The sequence below is a fragment of the Leopardus geoffroyi genome, chromosome D2 (genome assembly GCF_018350155.1).
Source record: "Leopardus geoffroyi isolate Oge1 chromosome D2, O.geoffroyi_Oge1_pat1.0, whole genome shotgun sequence".
In the NCBI taxonomy this organism is placed as follows: domain Eukaryota; kingdom Metazoa; phylum Chordata; class Mammalia; order Carnivora; family Felidae; genus Leopardus; species Leopardus geoffroyi.
This window is the reverse complement of record NC_059334.1, coordinates 72,226,133-72,240,209: the sequence shown is the minus strand read 5'-3', so window position 1 is coordinate 72,240,209 and position 14,077 is coordinate 72,226,133. Positions and strand designations below refer to the sequence as shown.

The following is a 14,077-nucleotide window of genomic DNA, read 5'->3' as shown; positions in this document are numbered from 1 at the left end:
TGGGATTAATAATCCCATTTTTCTCTCGCTGGCTGTGCCGTGTAGTACATGTTTCTTTCAGTTTCCAACTACAGCAATTTGGCAAAAATTCAAACGGATGGAATAAGCCTAGAGTCTAATGGTCTCAGATGTCAGGGAAAAAGTTTTTATATGTGTTACAAATATATTAAGAAAGATTACTTATAATGAATTGTTTCTCTAAGACTTGTATAAACATCCCTTCCTTTGCAGACATGATTATTAAGGAGCTGGGTGGAGGATATACACTTGGGGGGTATTTTTCAAGCTATACATTCCCCCTCCTCAAACATTCTGATTCTATCCCTTCTTGTTCTCTCCTAGGAATCAATGCTATAGTGACCCATTAACTGGTGTGTGTGTGTGTGTGTGTGTGTGTGTGTGTGCGTGCACGCGCGCTTGCCTAAGAGAGCTCTACGCCCAGTGTGGGGCTTGAACTCGTCACCTTGAGATTGAGAGTCACATCCTCCACTGATTTAGCCAGCCAGGCGCCCCAAGATGTGTCATATCCTTTTGTGTGTTACGAGTGATTGTTTCAGACTTATCAGTGAATAAAATGTTTTCAATTAGAATTCTATAAAAATATAAGACACTTTGCTTAAATTACATTATTTATTTTTAGATTATCCCTCTTAGTCCTGCATGCATCATCAGCACAAAAAGTTGAACTTGATCACAACCTCCTTTTGAAGAGATAGTAGGTACACGATCACCATCTGAAGACTTTTTCTTCATAGGTGGCCCAAGAATTCCAGGCCATGGTAACACTGTCAGTAACCTACACAATGTTTGATAGAAAAATTTACCAAATATCCTTTGTTTAATGTAAACAAGGCAGGAGGCCAAACAGAGCATTACAGTAACACTATTTTTACAGGGCCCAGAAATATGATTATCTATCATGTTTTAACACATCGAGTGTCTCAATGACATGCATATTTTGATTAATTGTAAAACCCAAAATATAACTACCATATAACTTGTTGTTTTTTCACTTCACTGCAACTTGTCAATGCCTGTGAACTTCATAATTAAATGGTAGTTATACATTAATGCAATAATTTATGGAAATATGTCACCCTGAATTACAAAGTAATTCCATAATTTGTGCCCTGTAAAATGAAGTGTAACAATCTTTACACTAGCAACAGTGTAAGCAAGCTAAGGATTTGGTCCTTTTATATATATATATATATATATACACATATATATATATATACACACACACATATATATATATGTACACATGTACACACACATAATGTACAATTAAACCAAAGAGCTATGAACCCTCTCACAGCTTCCATATTGCACAGACAGATACATTATGAAAACGTTACAGAGTTATAATGGGAGTACTACGTGATAACTGCCTAAGGACAAATCTGAGTTCTATCAAGTAAAGAATGTGGCTCATTACTAAAAATGAAATCAAAGACTCTCCTGTTAGAAGCTTAAAAGAAAATGTGCACACCCATTTCTATTGATACGAAGCAAGGCTAATGTTCGGCTTGGAACCTGCTACGGCGATCGGCTGTGAAGGTGGTACTTTCCACCCAGCACAGTGCATTTGAGTCACTGGTTTGCAAGCACTGAGTAACAGAGATATTTGGCTTCCACAAGGCAGTACGAAAAAGACTAGGAACGTAGCACATTGTTTCACTGACAAATCCAGCTCCTTGGGAGAACTGGCTGGCTCGAGGTCTGTCTGAACTAAATACCAAGAAGAAAGAAGGAAAAGAAACTTAGGAGAGAGACAACTTACACCTTAAGCTTTAGCTGACTACAGATCAAAATCATTACAATAACTTAGGAAAACAATTATGTTTTAAGAAGCAACACACACACACGAGTTAAAGCTTTTCTGAGCTTGGTGTCATATATTCGCTATAAGGTCCCATTGTGAAATCAAGAATAAAGTAGTATTTGGCTTTAGAGGTAATAGCATCGCTATTACATCCACTGAACACTATGAAAACATCAAGAAATATCTCGTATCTCTTCATGCCTTATTTTCAATAAACCTACATCAAAGTAGACTACAACTATGTCTAAAAACAGAGATGCTGCAGTGTTCCTTCGCGGGGGCTGATCAATAAACACAGGGAACTGAACAACGCTTTCCCATCATTAAAAAATCATTTGAAGAAAATCATGCACAAAGTGACTATCTCCCACTTTTGCTTTTCCTTGTTTTGCTTAATAAATGTGCTTAGACTGAGTTAACAAAGATCTGCATTAAATTAGAAATGTCGTCTTCTCGGTTTAACAGGGGTAAGCATTCTAGAGCCAAGAATATTCGTAATCTTTTGATATTCTGCTCTTAATAAATAGCCAAAACTAACTAGAAAATAAATCAGAAACACAAATACAACAAAATTAGCAGTAGGCGTAAAACATGCTTGGATGCACATGCCACGTGATGTTATGTATGCAAACGTGCTCCATAAAACAACTTGTTACAAGGGGCAGGGACAGCTCCTTCCAGGCTGGGAAGCCTGACAGTCCACTCCCTCAAAGTATCAGTAAATAGAAAGATAAAGAGCAAAGTGCTGCTGCTTAACATTTCAGGAAGAGGAGGAGGAGAGCAAGAAGAGGAAATTAAAAGCCGTATTTGAGTGATAAGCATCACTTAAAAGAACAGAAAGCGGATTAGCAAACACCATTTTGTAAATCAAGTATAAGCATGCTGTGCACAGCGCAGCCTTACTGAACTGGTCCTTCATATATACCCAATTTACCCAAATTCTTTAACATGTAAACAGGACACGCTGGTTTTCTTTTGAAATCTCTTTAGAATCATTTAAAGCGAAAGACTGAACAAAATGAAAAAATAAATGTAAACACTGAGGAGGCCACTGGCATTTTGATTGCTGCCTAAGAGTTATCAGTCAGTTCCCACCTATGTAGTTCAATAAGAAATCAAATTACAAAGCAATTTTATAAAGCAACTTTCAGAGAGGGATAGATAGAAGGAAAAAAAAAAGTTCTCAACCCAATGTATGTTAATTAGCCTAAAAAATACTATTTTAGCAAACATTACCAATGGTGAGCACAAATTCAACATTGTTGCAAAAATGACACGGTTTAAATACACTGGGACCCATACGTGAAAATCAATCGCTAACATGGCTATGTGCACAAAAGAGTAAAAGAACGTTTCTTTAAAAAATATATATATTATATTAATCAAGAATTTCTTCATCATATTAAATTGTTATTCTTAGAAAAGCTGAGGAAAGTTAATGGTGCTCTACACATTTTTATCTCCTAATATTAACTCAACTCACTCGATGGTTCCTGAATTGTATTTTTTCTCATCTACAGTTTTTTTATTTTTCATATTTTGTTTGATAAGAATTCTGACCTTAAAAAGTTATAAAATTAGTTTTGTTTCGTTTTGTTTTGTTGCTACTTATTAATCCAAAAGAATAGAAGCATTTGAGTCCCAGAGTCAAAATGCCTTGCTACCTAAAAGGATATTAAAATAACAGAAATATCTTCAAAGTCGTGACATCAGAAATTTTGCAGCTTTTCACACAGGCATTAGAGATGCTTATTTCCTGAAGTTCCTTTGATTGTATCCTGGATTCAAGGATGTGCCATCTTATATAGAGAACCATCACGGTAACGCCAATGAAAACAACATTATACAACATTTTACTGAGAATGTCCACTCCACGTGTTCGTAAAGGTTCTGTCCAACTTACAGCAGTGCTTCATTTAAAAAGGCTTTTTTATCCTCTCGGCTGGGTGCAGCTGAGTCTTTTTTTTGATGAAACGCGTACTGCAGTTCTGCTCCCTCTGTTCTTTGGAGGATGCTATTTACGGGGTGGAGGAAGCGTGGTATTTCACAAATGCGATGGCCGCCAGCTCCTTACAGAACTCCTCTAGCACGATCACACCCTCCAGCAATGTGATGTGGTCAATACTGGGGAAAGGAAAGCAAGCAAGCAATCAAATCGTATCAGCAGACGCTGAAGTTTTGGTGAAATTTTTAGATAAAAACATGTAAAACACTGGCTTACATAGGGCCTTCAGGTTCCAAACCAAGCAATCGCTTTCTGACTAACAGAAGCTTGGGAGTAAAGTCTTGAATACGCTGGATTCTAACCATGAGGTCTCCAACAACCTGCATCAGAGACAAAATGAACTGGGTTCTTGAGGTCAACTACCTAGGGTTTTTCAGGATTAAAAAATTGCCTATTACTCGATTTCCTATTACTAAATAAAAAACGTCACCTCTCACTATTCACATAACCATCTTTGGCAAAGGAGTCCTATCTGTTCCCTAAAATATAAAAGTTGCATATGGGGCCCCTGGGTGGCTCAGTCGGTTGAGCATCTGACTCTTGATTTTGGCTCAGGTCATGGTCTCTCAGTTCGTGAGACTGAGCCCTACGTCGTCGGGCTCTGCACTGAGAGCACAGAGTCAGCTAGGGATTCTCCCATTCTCTCTCTCTCTGCCCCTCCCTGGCTCATGCTCTCTCTCTCTCTCTCTCTCAAAATAAACAAACTTTAAAAAAAATTTTTTTTAATTTTAAAAAAGTTACATGTATTATTGAAAAGAATAAACTGTCTTTTTTCCTCCACACACCATTGTACAACAATGACTTCTAGACGGCAGATGTAAAATCTTTTCCATCATGTGACACTAATGACATACAATGATAAGTAATGTTAATGGACATGTTGACCACGTCTATTAATCATCCAGATGTTAAGTGGACAGGTTTGCCAATCCTAGGGAATATAACAAAACTAAGAACTCACCCTGACGATTACGGAGAAGAGGGATCTACAGCCCGAAGCAAGGTTTACATAAGGATCCAAAAGGTACTCGTGTATGTGTGGATGAGGGAAGAGAGAAAGTCTAGATAACACGGAAGTGACTTGTAAATTTACATCATATGGCTGTGGAGAGGTAAAAAAAAAAAACAAACAAAGACATTTGACATTGTTTATACATGTATATATACCTGAGCACTTCATTCACCATTTCAATCGGTCTTTTTAAGAAAGGAAAATATCCCATCTTATTCCTCCCTCCAATGAAAAGAGTCATTAAGATCTTTTAAAATACGGTAGGCTCATTTTAGAAGTGATACTCTTCATCTTTTAGATTACTCAACTACCACCCATGATCAAGAGCCTGTACACAATAAAATAAAGCTACATGCATCACCAGCCCAGAACCTTCTGGGCAGAAGGGAAGTATTTGGGGACAGAAATGACCACCAGAAGCCTCACAGTGAATGAGAAGGTTCAAAACAGTGATTACAGACAAGGATCATCTCCTTTATCACAAGAGCATTAACTCTCCCCAAGTAATTATACATCTGTGTACAGTTCCTCATCCATTTTTTATATGTAGTATCACAATTTTACTTGAATTCGATTTTTTAAAATTTTTAATCTGTTTCCTCCTCATAGAAAATGGCTTGGAGGTGCTTTACAAAGTGCATCAAAATCAAAGAAAAGGGCACACTGTACAAAACCGGTTGCTGTTACCGTCTCTAGAACTTTCAACAGAAATCTTGCTCCTTCCAGTTTCCTTCTAGGCAGCCAAAGGAAACTGAGTGGCTGAGACAAAACTGGCTTCCGTGGGAGGGCTGGGGGCGAGCGAGGGACACACGCCAAGCCCGGGGAAAGGAAAAGGGATTCAGGACGAGTGAATGTTAACCATGGACTCTGCCTGTTTCGCTCCCATTCACTGAGAGGACGCTAAGCGCCTGACACAACGAACACCAACTAAGAAGGGAACATCTGGCATTCGGAGGACAACAAATGTGAGGGCATAGTGCCAGAAGACAGCAAAGTGCCTTCACGTGAAAAAAGACCTCAAGTCTTGTGTTGTGAGTCCAACTGTACCATTTTTGTTTTTAAACACGAGATTCACGAACATGGATTTTTTGAAAGGGCAGAAAACTATCCCTAAGTCTCTCTTATTCACAATTGGTCCTCAAGCAAGATAAATGAAGGGAGATACAATTCCTACGGAAAGGGAGTTTGGAAAGCATATTCTCCGACTTGATCATATCTGCAACAGAACAGCCTCCAGGACTCAATTCATAAGGAACAATGAACTCCCATTAAATTGTGTTTGAGGCACAAAAGAAACATTTTTGCAAATCCTTAGAAGAATGCATTTGTAAAGCATGTGAACAAAATCCCTTAAAATACAACCTAAGTACAGTTTGGGATGTGACTTGTTTCAGGTAGTTCAGGTTTTTAGGTCACAAATTCTTCCATTTATAGGAGCTTAAATAAATAAGTCAAAATTTGGCTTTCGGCAAGGATAGAAATTGCCACTTAAACTTTGTATTTTCTTCATAAGGTGTTACTTTGGTTTTTAGCTTTGTTTGAACAAGAACCTATGTCCTACGTTGTTTAAGACGTTTAAGGCTGACTGAGATTATATTTTAACGTGAAAATGAAAACAAATCTCAGCTACATAGAAACTTACCTCTGAAATGGTCTCTACTTCACAATGGTAATAACTTTAAAACAAGTTGGCCTTTTTTCTTTAATACAAATATCCCTTTTTTGGGTTAGTAGAAGTGTTTATACCTATTCTGGACCTCTTTTCTACTTTGTACAGCATTCACCTGAAATGAAAGCTGGCCAGATTTTTCTGAAAGGTCAAATGGGCTTGGTGCATCTTTGCGCTCACATTACATACAAAGCTGGAATTTTAGGACGATACACTTTGGACTTAAAAGCATACTGATGACAAAAAAAGAAAAAAGACAGAAAGGCGGCATACTGAGGTTACCAGCAAACTCAGTCTCAACCCTTCTACTAAAAGGATAAACTGGGGCGCCTAGGTGGGTCAGTCGGTTAAGCATCCAATTCCTGATATTGGCTGAGGTCGGGAGATCAAGCCCCAAGTCGGGCCGTACGTGGGGCTCTGCGTGGAGTGTGGAGTCTGCTTGGGATTCTCTCTCTCCCTCTCTCTCTCTGCCCCACCTCTGCTCACACTCTCTCCTTCGAAATAAATAAATAAACTTTTAAAAATTAAAATTAAATAATTTTAACTTAAATAAAATTAAAAAAATAAAAGGCAAAATTTACCGACAACCAAAACAATACTGTTTAGTCAAGTTTAAAGTTTTCTTATTTAAATTTTTACTTCTCTTTATTTTTAAAGTTTACTTATTTATTTTGAGAGAGCGAGCATGAAGGAGTGGGCATGAGTGGGGCAGTGGCACAGAGAGAGGGAGAGAGAATTGCAAGCAGGTTCTGCCCTGAGACTGAGCTTGGGTCCCATCTTTAGAACCGTGAGATCACGATCTGAGCTGAAATCAAGAGTTGGACACTCAGCCGACTGAGCCACCCAGGCAGCCTCTATCTCAATAATTTAATAGCTTCTGAAACTTCTAAAAGCTCGTGTATTTAACAAGGCTTTGTATTTTTTAAAGTATTAAATTGTTTTTTTCATTCAGTTTTTACAAGCAAATCTAAGTAGGAGGTGATGGCAAATAACACCAGCTTCACCTTAGAAGAAGGAAGTGTGACACGTGGCTCAGTTACCCAAGACGAAACCCTTCCCTGTCAGGGCAGAGAGAAGCTGAGCCTCCCTACATTCGGGTGTTCTTTACGCTCCGCTCATGGACCTCGGCATTTTGCTATCTTTATAAAATCATCACAAACGATACTAAATGTGTTATAGAGTACTTTTTAAAAATTAACGTTGTGACAACACAATAGTACCAACAATACTTGAGTGTAATTGAACATGCAGAAACTAGCTACTTTACGAATTAGCTGCAGTCAATGTTTAATCCCAGACTGGTGAGCCCCGCCCTAGCAGAGATGTACACTAAGAAAACTACAAGCAAACATCACCCTCAGCAAAAACACATTCAGAAAAGAAAGAAAATGAAACGAAACCAAGCACGCTTGGCACGCCGGGGCTCATGATTATCTCTGAGATCTGACTGCATCATGTTCTTACCAAAAAAGGCTTGGAAAAACCACGCGTTTAAAGACAAAAGGCTTGAGGCTGTGCCCCGCAGCGTACGAGCTTAAGTCACACAAACTGAAACTAGGGATTCCTCCCTGACAAAATTCGAGCAGAAGTCTGTCCTGCCTATCATTCAGGGTTACGGAAGAATGGTGGAGACAGGGTGGATGAACCGGTTCTGCACCGTGATGTGCGACCCGCTGAAATAAGAAAAACTCTGCAGCATTTCAGGATATTTTGTCTCCGAATACCCTTTTATATCGGCACTCTGCAAACTAAAGGGAAAAATACCCAAGATCCGGAGAAAGCCTAGCAAACCAGCTCAAACACCACAACGAACTGATAAACCCTGCTTGCTACCCAGGAGGCTTACGCAGCCATCATGCAAACAGCACACCCACCAGATCTGGACTGAACAACCGACCCACCAAACCCGAGAAATACAGCACTTGCTATTAAGAGGTTAAAAGAAAAAAGGACTTACTCTATCTCTTTACTGATTACTACCAGAAACAGTCCTGTCTGAAGTGGAACCCAGTGAAATACTTCTTAAATTATAATTTCTTTATTTGGCTTTCTGGTTATTGAGGACAGCCTGCCTATGGAGTAAATTTCTTTTATTAACTCCCTCTGCTCACATAAATATTTAACTAAAATGCTGAAAAAGAACAACTACTTTAATATACAATTTTAAATTAGTTCCAAGTTGGTGAAGTCAATTTCTGTGTTAAGGCAAGTACCAGGCCAGGTGGTTTTATTTCAAGTGTACATCCCAGAGTGTAAGGCATTTCAAAGCTGCATCCTCACTTTGTTCATTTTTCAAGGAGGGAGGGAGGGAGGGAGGGAGGGAGGGGTTCCGTAATCCCAAATTCATTTCTCCTGGCTGTCAGTGAGACACACAGAGCAACAGACCAGAGGATGGTAATTTTTTTTCTACCTTGGAATAAGTAAATTTACCTTTTTTATTTCACCTCCCCCTTCTGAAAATGAGTCTTATTCCTAAGTCCTTTGTCTGAAGACGCGGATTCATCTAATATTGTTCTGTAATTTTAATGAGACCAGAGTGCTGGAGATTCAATTTGAAATGACATTTAAGGTCTTCTGAATTGAAGGTTGACTCAATCTGTATCTGTACTAACTATACTAAAAGGCTTTCTAAGTTCATCGCAAAAGGAAAGCACTCTAATCACCTCCAAAATGTGTTAAGGATATTAAGACAACAGCCTATAATGAGAAGGGAAATATAGAATTTGACAACAGCCGTCAGGCCAAATGAAGGCTTTGAACATAACAAATGCATCAGAAACGCACTGGTTGTTGCCAGCTGAGCTTCACGAAAACAGAACGACTTTATTAAAGATCTAAACTAAGACTAGAGATGAATCCATGGTGAATAGTAACAAAACAATATGACAATTAATATTTTAAAGCTTATTACCTGATCGAGAATTCTTCCCATTCTGTCAAATAAAACTTTCAAAAAATGACCTTCAAAGAAAGTAGCTTCTAAATTGCACTTTTCCAATGCTTTTGGAGACCCAGGCCACTCCCATCTTAAGCAGATAGCACAGTAGTCCCGGAACTAGGGAAAAGCATTTGCATCATTAAAGAACAAACCGAAACAAATGGAGATTAAACAGAAAGTATTTCCTCACAGAGGCATGTAAATATCCACCTGCGTGCCCAGCGTTCCCTGTGAGGCACCCGTGGGAGAGGGAGGGAGAGATGACTTGGGTAACAACACCCTCACTAGAAGCACAGGTAAGACTATAACACCTGTACCAACATATGCTGATGAATAAATAGCATGTGTTTTCCTTTAGAGGAACGTAACTCTTTACTTATTTTTAATCACAGATTTAGAGAATATTTAAAAAGCAAAGTAAGTCCTAGCCACATTTTCAAATTGATTTGGAAACGTTGCACGCAAACGGATGAACAGATGTACGTTATCGGAGAAGGCAGGCTTGGCTTTCCCATGGCGCACCTACAGGGGGCGCGCTGTCACAGGACACATCAGTGCTGCGTGGAGCGTGCTCCGCAAATGGTTTGCTACCCTCGCAGTGAAAAGGAGCTCAAAACCCAGAGTAAGCATTTAGACACCTTTATTGGGGGCGCCTGGGTGGCTCAGTCGGTTATGCATCTGACTTCAGCTAAGGTCATTATCTCCCAGCTCGTGGGTTAGAGCCCGGCGCCGGGCGGACAGCTCAGAGCCTGGAACCTGCTTCGGATTCTGTGTCTCCCTCTCTCTCTGCCCCTCCCCCCCTCACCTTCTGTGTCTGTCTCTCAAAAATAAATAAACATTAAGAAAAATTAAAAAAAAAAAAAACCAAAAACCTTTATTGCATTTAACTGAGTAACTGTTATGTCTGTGGAACATAAAATAATCAGGGCTGGTAGTTTATGTTTTTTCTTTTCACCTTTTTACCAAAGTGTTGGTAAATAGGCTGGAAATAATAAGGAACTGGCCCTTCACTCCTCAGTTTACCACTGGGATAAACAACATGGATTTTCATAAGCATAAGATCTCACATAATAAAAATAAATTTGAAAAGTCTTCCCCAATATACAATTTACTTAAGTTTAAACAAAAGACATTGAGAGCATAGTTTCCTTCCCCATTCTTTCACTTTTCAGATTCTCCTTATTCAATAAAGCGACATTACTTTGACCTCTCTAGTTTGGAAATTACCTGAATTTGAAACAAAACATGTCCTCACCATGAAGCACTAACTTTGATTTTTAAAAGAAAAACATATTTAAAACCACCAAAAAGCCAGCTTCTTCAGTATATTGTGAGTTTTAACTGATTTGGCTTTCAACAGACCATTTTCTATCCTTAACCACTCACCAACATTTAATTAAGCATTTTTCCATTAACATATCTGAAATTCTGACCTAGACAGCAATAGTTTAAAAACTGTTTATCTCTCTTGTCTGTTTTCTAGCACTTCTGAAATAATCCTAATAAGTGCATTTGTAGAAAATGGAAATGAAACTTCACAGAAAGAATAAAAGCAGTTTAAACTTCCAGGGGATACTACCGAGATTGGGACCACTATTGTATTGCCTTCACTTTCTCGTTCATGAAAGTGCTAGCTTGATGTGAAATATTGGGGTTCAGGAGCAAACAGTCAAGAAGAATTCTTGAGGCATCTTTGGTACAAAGAGGTGGTTTTATTAACGCATGGGGACAGGACCTGTGGGCAGAAAGACTGCACTGGGGTTGTGAGGAGTGACTGATTCTATACTTTCAAGTTGGGAGGGGGTCAGGGACAGCATTAAGTCTCTAAGGAATTTGGAAGCAAGGTTTCCAGGACCTTGAGGGGGCTAGCTGTTGTTAGGAAAAGGTCATTTACTACTGCCTAAGAGTAAAAGTTTAGTCATGAGACCCTTCAGATATATATTAGCGGGCCATATGTTTGGAGGATGATTGCTAACATATATTCTTGGGGGGCAGGGATAAAGGAAGTTTCTACAAGGATTTTTATAGAAGACTTACAGGATCCTGGAGGTTGGGATGATGTTAAGCTGAGACCGCCTTTTGCCCCTAGCAAAGGGTCAACATCGAGGCAGCTGGGTTCCTAGAGGAAGGTCACTCTGCCTGTCTCAGGGACTTGCCGATGGGCTAGTAAGGGAGTTTACTTTTTTTTCTGTATTTCTTTTGCCTTTGTTCTCCACATCACTAGCTACAGAATTACTCTAGTTACTCAAGCAGTAATGTGAACTTGCATTCAGGCTTAAAGTACTGTGAATTAACTATAGGTGCATGCAAATTAATTATACATAACAGCACACTTCAATCTCAAGGATTTAAATGAAAATTAAATGTGCATTGTTCTGACTTGAGACTTTTCAAAACCGGGAATTCTGTGAAATGCTAGAGAGGGAAGAAGACTGACAGAAGGCTGTTTAGTTCACTTCTTCACAGATGACCTCTGAGAGGGTCCTTCCAGACAGGCAGAGAAATCCCGCGCAGGGGCAGGGCATGAGGGGGTGGGCACTTGTAAATAAATAACGGTGTGGGTGAGAACAGAGGTGGAGAGGGGGCCAGGGCAGTGCCTGTGGATTGAGAGCAAGGGTGGGTGGTAGATAGAAACATTTAAAAGTTATGTTTTGGATCAGCAGGGAAGAGGACTGGGGGGAGATACAATTTGAAGTATAGAAAGAAAGAAAAGAAAAGGAAGGAGGGGTGAGAGATAGAGGGGAAGGGGAAAGTGGGGGGGAGAGAAAGACACAGGAGAAGGGGAAAGTGGGGGGAGGAAGACATAGGGGAAGGGGAAAGGGGGGAGAGAAAGAGAAGGGTGGGGACGGGGGGGGAGAGAAAGAGAAGGGTGGGGACAGAGGGGGAGGGAGACACAGGAAAGGGAGAAAGGGGGAAAGGCAGAGGGATGGGGGGGAGGGAAGCAAACATAAAGAAAGAAATCTTGGGACTGAGACACAGTGAGTAAAAGGCATAGTAAGGTCACCTGCCGGAAGTTAATGTCGCAGAGGGAGTTCAGGTCTTGCAGAGAAAGGGAAACCTCTGGAGAAATGACTGTGGGTAACAGGACAAGGTGTGTATGTAGACTCTTACTAGATTTCATGTCCAAAAATAACTACCTCACTTACCTGCCTATGAGCATCTCGGAGGTAGGTGTCATATCCAGTGCCCTCGACATGGTAGGATGATTTTGCTTCATCGGGTACCAGACAGAGAAAACTTCAACGAAAAAAGCCACAAGCAGTAACATAAATACTCTGACAATTCAATATCTTTATGTCTTAAACTATCGAGTGATATCTTCAGTTGAGCCAAACACTGATGCAAATGGAAACCCGAAAAACAAAATGACATAGGCATGAGTACTTAATCTTGAATCGGTTTTACTGATTATGCTTTCATTATCTCAAAGGTTTTATTTAAAAATCACTCATTTCACTTAAAGTAGAAGGAAGCCTAAGACGACAACTTCTTTCTACATTACAGCACAATGAGAGACCGCCGTTATCTGCTCATCTCAGGAAACCGGCTTCGAAGTAATTGATTGAACCGAAGATTTTTATGCACCCTAATTTTACATCTTGAGCCACAGGCAATCTCTCTAAAGTCACCTGCCAGAACCAGGCATAGCAGTGACAGCACTGCAAAGGCAGAAAGAGAACATCGCCACAGAAAGCGCACTTAAAAAAAAAGTAAAAACCACAGTTACCAAAAAGGTAGAGTCCTACGCTTAGTGTAGGTCAGTACACGTGTACTAAGCACAATCTGTCAAACCGGAAATTCCCCCTGTTGTTCCAACTGGGAATTACTTACAATGATTGTTATTAAAACAGAGTAGGGTACTCTGAAGGTTTACTTAACCACTATTGTTTTTGTCTCTATATTCAGACAGCTCTTCTCTTCTGCTATTGACTGTTGCCCGTAGGCTGTCACTTGCTACATAAACATGACAAAAAGCTGATATAATCTTCAGATAAAAGAAGGGAAAACTGAATTCACAATATATCACTAGAACAACCTTAGAACAGAGCTATCATAGGTTATAAAACCAAGCAAAAGAGATGTAAGTCACATTTACATGGCAACTCACCTATTTACAATTTTATGGACTTCGGTTTTCCCATCATTTTTGGGGTGGTCTGGAGTAGCAGGAGGTGAAGAACTAAGCCACTCTTGATTTGAAAGAGTGTTATCTGGTGAAATGTCAGTAAATAACGGGTCTTCTTCGAGATCTCTACGTTTAATTTAAAAAAAAAAAAAAGACGAAATTTTAGTACATTTTCTAAACCAGAAGATTGTCTACCATTCTCTTTTCTAATGTCTTAGAAAACATTACATAACTTTACCAGTAAAACAATTACATTTTATAGGGATATTAGTATCTTACATGCACATCAAACTTAAGAATGCGTTGATTTTGTTAGGTTTAATGAATACCACTTGTGACTTAAAGGGATGGTGCTATCATGGCATCTAAACTTTATTTTTGAAAATCTTGTGAACGGTAAGAGGTTTTTTTGTTTGTTTGTTTTGTTTTTTTTTTTTTTTTTTTTATGAATAAGGGAGAGAAGGAGGAGAGAGAAAATTGCGATTCAATATAAGATGCTGAA

The 14,077-nt window shown here is 39.3% G+C and overlaps 1 protein-coding gene across 3 annotated transcripts in view; it reads right to left on the bottom strand.

The window, feature by feature from the left end:
- Nucleotides 1–611: 611 nt before the first annotated feature.
- The window catches only part of FHIP2A (FHF complex subunit HOOK interacting protein 2A), a 93,213-nt gene continuing 79,747 nt past the window's right edge, over nt 612–14,077 (bottom strand). For all 3 annotated transcript variants that reach the window (XM_045439057.1, XM_045439056.1, XM_045439058.1), the window contains exons 12-17: nt 13,558–13,701; nt 12,596–12,686; nt 9,423–9,566; nt 4,792–4,932; nt 4,047–4,150; nt 612–3,949 (exon numbers count right to left, since the gene is read on the bottom strand). In XM_045439057.1, the coding sequence (XP_045295013.1) occupies nt 3,844–3,949; nt 4,047–4,150; nt 4,792–4,932; nt 9,423–9,566; nt 12,596–12,686; nt 13,558–13,701 (730 nt within the window). In that variant the 3' untranslated portion in view covers nt 612–3,843. The remainder of the gene's footprint in view (nt 3,950–4,046; nt 4,151–4,791; nt 4,933–9,422; nt 9,567–12,595; nt 12,687–13,557; nt 13,702–14,077) is intronic.